The 6,117-nt window shown below is 53.2% G+C and overlaps 1 protein-coding gene across 3 annotated transcripts in view; it reads left to right on the forward strand.

The window, feature by feature from the left end:
- Window positions 1-5,654, forward strand: part of MARK4 (microtubule affinity regulating kinase 4) — a 53,685-nt gene extending 48,031 nt beyond the window's left edge. For 2 of the 3 annotated variants that reach the window (XM_030795812.1, XM_030795814.1), the window contains exons 16-17: window positions 1,788-1,832; window positions 4,340-5,654. In XM_030795812.1, coding sequence (XP_030651672.1) covers window positions 1,788-1,832; window positions 4,340-4,676 — 382 coding nt within the window. In that variant the 3' untranslated portion in view covers window positions 4,677-5,654. Of the gene's footprint in view, window positions 1-99; window positions 180-1,787; window positions 1,833-4,339 lie in introns of all 3 variants that reach the window. The other variant, XM_030795813.1, reaches the window with a different exon arrangement.
- Window positions 5,655-6,117: the final 463 nt, after the last annotated feature.

Raw genomic sequence — 6,117 nt, forward strand, 5'->3', positions numbered from 1 at the left:
CTGTCTTCTACTCTGCTCTGTCTCCTGTACCCCAACATTTCCTCCTCCTCCTCCTTTCCTCCTCCCCTGTCACCCCTCACCTCCCTCCTCACACTGCAGGGTTACCCTCGATCCCTCTAAACGGCAGAACTCTAACCGCTGTGTTTCAGGCGCCTCTCTGCCCCAGGGATCCAAGATCAGTAAGTCCTGTCCATGCCCTGTTCTTGCTGGCTCTGCCTCCCTGTCTGCATGTCTGACCTGTGTGTGTGGGCATTGGGGAGGGGGCTCTGTGGATGTGAGTGGGGTACAGGGTCTGTACATGGGGTGTGATTGTTCATTTACTCACAGAAGCACAGCCTCTGGAGCCAGACTCGGGGGTTCAAATGGCAGCTCTGCCAAGTGACCTTGAGCAAGTCACTCAAGGTCTCTGGGCCTCGCTTTCCTCTTCTGTAAAATGGGTATAGTAATAACAGTACCTGTCTCCTAGGGTTATTGTGAGGATAAATGAAGTGATGTATGAACTGAGCTTAGAAGATTGCCTTGGAAGGTGCTTTACATGTGTATTAGTTATTAATTGCTATTACTCATTGAGTCCCTACTGTGTGCCTGGCACTGTCCTATGCCCTGTAGTAGAGGGTGAGCAAAATGTACAAAACTCCTGCCCTGGCAGACTCAACATTCTACTAAGGGATCTAGACAAAAAACAAAGAAATAAGTAAAATATACTTACTATATAGACTGCTAGGTAGTGCAAAGTAACTAAGAAGAAAAATAGAATAGGAGCCACGTTTGGTGGCTCATGCCTGTAATCACAGCACTTTGGGAGGTTGAGGTGAGTGGATCACTTGAGCCCAGGAGTTCAAGACCAGCCTGGACAACATAGCAAGATCCTATCTCTACAAAAAAGTAAATAAATTGGCCGGGCATGGTGACTGCAATTTATTGTATTCCCATGGACTTGGGAGGCTGAGGCAGGAGGTTCACTTGAACCCAGGAGGTCAAGGCTGCTGTGAGCTATGATCATTAGTCTTGGCAACAGAGGGAGACCCTGTCTCTAAAAAAAAAAAAAAAAAAAAAAAATAGAACAGGGAAGGGAATAAGGGGTGTGGGGAAGGGATGGGGTGCAGCATTAAATGGGCAGGCCTCTGGATGAGGTGGCTCAGGCCAGTAATCCCAGCACTTTGGACAGATCGCTTGAGTCCAGGAGTTTGAGACCAGCCTGGGCAATGTGGCAAAGCCCCATCTCTACAACAAAACAAAACAAACAACAACAAAAAAAGCAGATGTGGCACGCGCCTGTAGTCCCAGCTACATCAGGGGCCAAGGCAGGAAGATTGCTTGAGCCTGGGAGGTTGAGGCTGCAGCAAGCTGAGATCTTGCCACACCTGCATGACAGAGTGAGACTCTGTCTCAAAAAAAGAAAAAAAAGGGCAGGCCTCACGAAGGAGGTGTTGTTTGAGCAAAGCATGAATGTATATGTGAGCGAGGGCGTATGTGTGTGCACACGTGCGTGTGTCTCTCTCTGTCTCTCTGTGGCCACTTCTCTGTGTAAGGGTGTGTCTCTGCCCACTCTCCTCCCTTTCATCTTCCACATTCTTCAGTATCTTTCCTGTGACCTGCACTAACCATTTCAGAATGAGCCCGGTTATGGGGATGGACAGGGAGATCAAATCCTGACTCCGGGCCTTCGCCAGCCCGGAGGGACTGGGGTTGAGGCAGGGGCTGCTTGGAGTCCCAGAGGCAGTGGGTTGAGGGAGGTGGGTTCCCTATGTCCAGATTAGACACTCTGTCCCCCTCCCCTCCCCTAGGGTCGCAGACGAACCTGAGAGAATCGGGGGACCTGAGGTCACAAGGTGAGTGCTTGGGCCTACCCCTGACTGCCACTTCCCCTCTCCTGCCTCAGCACCTCCCGACACTTACCCCAGGGCATTAGTTGGGGCCCCAGTCTCATAATGCAAGGCCAACTTTCTGAAATGCCCTATGGCCCCTGCCTTCTCTGCCAGCTCCTCTCATTCCCACCCCATCCCAAGCACCTTCCCTTGACCATCTTAAACTTCAGCCTCTGGCTGGGTACCGTGGCTCACGCCTGTAATCCCAGCACTTTGGGAGGCTGAGGCAGGTGGATCACCTGAGGTCGGGAGCTCGAGACCAGCCTAACATGGAGAAACCCCGTCTTTACTAAAAATACAAAAATTAGCCAGGCGTGGTGGCGCATGCCTGTAATCCCAACTACTCGGGAGGCTGAGGCAGGAGAATCGCTTGAACCCAGGAGGCAGAGGTTGTGGTGAGTCCGGATCGTGCCATCTCACTCCAGCCCGGGTAGCAAGAGTGAAACTCCGTCAAAAAAAAAAAAAAAAAAAAAGCCTCATCCCATCTACAACTCAACTCCTCTTCTGGTCAATGCCCCCACCTCCTTTTGCCACTCATCCAATCATGGCATAATGTTTGCCGGCAGCTCAGGGCCAGCAGGAGGCAAACATTAGCTGTACAGACCCAGATCATGAAGATTTTAGGCTTTGAGGGCCAGGCACCCTGTGTCACACCTGTTCAGTTGTGTCATTGTAGTGCAAAAGCAGTCATATTCAACACAAAACAAATGGGTATGGCTGTGTTCCAATGAAACTTTATTTACAAAAGCAGACGGCACTGGAGTTTGCCAAGCCCTGGTTTAGTCTGAATTCCCGGTTTAGAGACCCAAGTGGAAAGCGGAGCCTTCCCGGCAGCTGCAACAAACTGCCAGGGCTGACTCTCATTGGCTGGGACTAGGTCACATGCTCATTCCTAAACCAATGCCTGCAGCCAGAGAGGAGAAGTACTCTGGTTGGTCAGGCCTGGTCATGTGGTCACCCTTGACCCAAGCGTAGTGGCGGGGAAGTAGAATGCTCTCATTGGCAGACCTGAGTCATGTGCTCACCCAAGCTGAGGGGCGGCCCCACCAGAACAAGGGAGGCTAGCCCTGGGATGCTCATCTAGAGCAGCACACTCGTACTTCAGGCGGGACATTTCTTTGTTGTGCAGGGCCCTCTTGCCCATTGGAGAATGTTTATCATCCCTGACCTACCCCATCCCCAACCTAGTCAATGCCAGCAGTGCTCCCACCCTAAGACGTGACGATCAAAAATCCCCCAGAGGCCGAGCACAGTGGCTCATGCCTGTAATTCCAGCAACTCAGGAGGCCAAGGCAGGAGGATCACTTGAGCCCAGGAGGTCGAGGCTGCAGTGAGCTGTGATTGCACCACTGCACTGCAAGACCCTGTCTCAAAAAAACTAAAAAGTGGCCGGGCATTGTGGCTCGCGCCTGTAATCCCAGCACTTTGGGAGGCCAAGGCGGGTGGATCACCTGAGGCTGGGAGTTTAAGACCTGCCTGGCCAACATGGTGAGACTCCGTCTCTACTAAAAATACAAAAATTAGCTGGGCGTGGTGCTTGTTCTCCCAGCTACTTGGGAAGCTGAGGCAGGAGAATTGCTTGAACCCGGGAAGCAGAGGTTACAGTGAGCCGAGATTGTGTCATTGCCCTCCAGCCTGGGCGACAAGAGCGAAACTCTGTCTCAAAAAAAAAAAAAAAAAAAAAAAAAAAAAAAAAAAAAAAAAGGCCGGGTGCGATGGCTCACACCTGTAATCTCAGCACTTTGGGAGGCCGAGGCGGGCAGATCACGAGGTGAGGAGCTCACAGTGAAACCCCGTCTCTACTAAAAATACAAAAATTAGCCGTGGCCAGGCATGGTGGCGCATGCCTGTAATCCCAACTACTCGGGAGGCTACGGCAGGAGAATCGTTTGAACCCAGGAGGCGGAGGTTGTGGTGAGCCGAGATCGTTCCATTGCACTCCAGCCTGGGTAACAAGACTAAAACTCCGTCTCAAAACAAAACAAAACAAAAAACAAATTTCTCATTCAAACATTCAAACCATGTGGCTAAGCCAGGCTGGTAGGGCCACTCTGATCTATGCGGTCATTCAGGTCCCCAGGTTTCTGCATCCCCATTCCCTGGAGCTCTTGTCATCTTCACAGTTGAGGCTGGCCTGTGCCACTGCTAAGTCCAGCTCCTGGGAGATGTGGGACAGGAGAGCCTGGCACATGCAGGTTCTTTGAAGGAACCGATGTGGATGGCACACCTGACTTCTGCTCATGTCCCAGAATTTAGAGACAAGTTCACACCTGGCTGCAAGGGAGGCTGGAAAGTGTGGTCTCTAGCTGGGCAGCTCTGTGTCCAATTGAAACTGTCGCTGGGGTAACAGGGGAAGATGTTTTTTGAGGGGATGGCTAGGAATCTGTCCCAAACTGGGAAGAGTTGTCCCTTCAGCCCTCCGCCACGTTCCTCTTCGCTCCCATCTCTGACCCGATATGTTCTCGCCTCAGTTGCCATCTACCTTGGGATCAAACGGAAACCGCCCCCCGGCTGCTCCGATTCCCCTGGAGTGTGAAGCTGACCAGCTCGCGCCCTCCCGAGGCCCTGATGGCAGCTCTGCGCCAGGCCACAGCAGCCGCCCGCTGCCGCTGCCGCCAGCCACAGCCGTTCCTGCTGGCCTGCCTGCACGGGGGTGCGGGCGGGCCCGAGCCCCTGTCCCACTTCGAAGTGGAGGTCTGCCAGCTGCCCCGGCCAGGCTTGCGGGGAGTTCTCTTCCGCCGTGTGGCGGGCACCGCCCTGGCCTTCCGCACCCTCGTCACCCGCATCTCCAACGACCTCGAGCTCTGAGCCACCACGGTCCCAGGGCCCTTCCTCTTCCTCTCCCTTGTCCCCTTCACTTCTACAGGAGAGGAAGGGGCCAGGGAGGGATTCTCCCTTTATCATCACCTCAGTTTCCCTGAATTATATTTGGGGGCAAAGATTGTCCCCTCTGCTGTTCTCTGGGGCCGCTCAGCACAGAAGAAGGATGAGGGGGCTCGGCGGAGGGAGCTGGCACCTTCCTGGAGCCTCCAGCCAGTCCTGTCCTCCCTCGCCCTACCAAGGGGGCACCTGAGGAGACTTTGGGGACAGGGCAGGGGCAGGGAGGGAAACTGAGGAAATCTTCCATTTCTCCCAACAGCTCAAAATTAGGCCTTGGGGCAGGGGTGGGGAGAGCTGCTGAGCCTAAAGACTGGAGAATCTGGGGGACTGGGAGTGGGGGTCAGAGAGGCAGATTCCTTCCCCTCCCCTCCCCTCACGCTCAAACCCCCCCTTCCTGCCCCAGGCTGGCGCGGGGCACTTTGTACAAATCCTTGTAAATACCCCACACCCTCACCTCTGCAAAGGTCTCTTGAGGAGCTGCCGCTGTCACCTACGGTTTTTAAGTTATTACACCCCGACCCTCCTCCTGTCCCCTCACCTGCAGCCTGTTGCCCAATAAATTTAGGAGAGTCCCCCCTCCCCAGTGCTGACCCTAGGATTTTCCTTCCCTGCCCTCACCTGCAAGTGAGTTAAAGAAGAGGCGTGGGAATCCAGGCAGTGGTTTTTCCTTTCGGAGCCTCAGTTTTCTCATCTGCAGAATGGGAGCAGTGGGGGTGGGAAGCTAAGGATGGTCGTGGAAGAAGGCAGGATGGAACTCGGCCTCATCCCCGAGACCCCAGTTCATATATCGGGCCCCCCATTCATCCACTCACACTCCCAGCCACCATGTTACACTGGACTCTAAGCCACTTCTTACTCCAGTAGTAAATTTATTCAATAAACAATCATTGACCCATGCCTACTCCATGCCAGGCCCAGTGCTGGACACAGAGACATGAAGCCCTGTCTGTGGGAGACAGGGATTCTGACACAGACACTGGACAAACTATTGTCTTCTGGAGCCCAGAAGAGAAAGTGGGCAGCGCGGGGTCATTGGGGAAGATGCTCTAGAGGAATTAATGCTGGAGTGGGGTGTTGAAGGATGAGTAGGAGTTGGCTAGGCATTGAGTTTGCCCTGGGCAAAAGCCTAGAAGTGGGAGCATGTGGTACATCCTCAGAGAACTGGGTAATTTCAGTGTGGCTGCTGTGTTGGGCATGGATGGAGAATTAACAAGAGAAATGATGTATTAGGACTAATGATCCATCTACACTGCTCAAGCAAAAAGGTGTTTGTTGGCTTATGTTACTTAATAGTCCAGGGGCACCTGGCTTCAGGTAGGTTTGATCCAGGCATCAGGCCATTGCATCTATTTTTTTCAGTGTAAGTTGA

Source organism: Nomascus leucogenys, chromosome 17 (genome assembly GCF_006542625.1).
Source record: "Nomascus leucogenys isolate Asia chromosome 17, Asia_NLE_v1, whole genome shotgun sequence".
Classification (NCBI taxonomy): Eukaryota; Metazoa; Chordata; class Mammalia; order Primates; family Hylobatidae; genus Nomascus; species Nomascus leucogenys.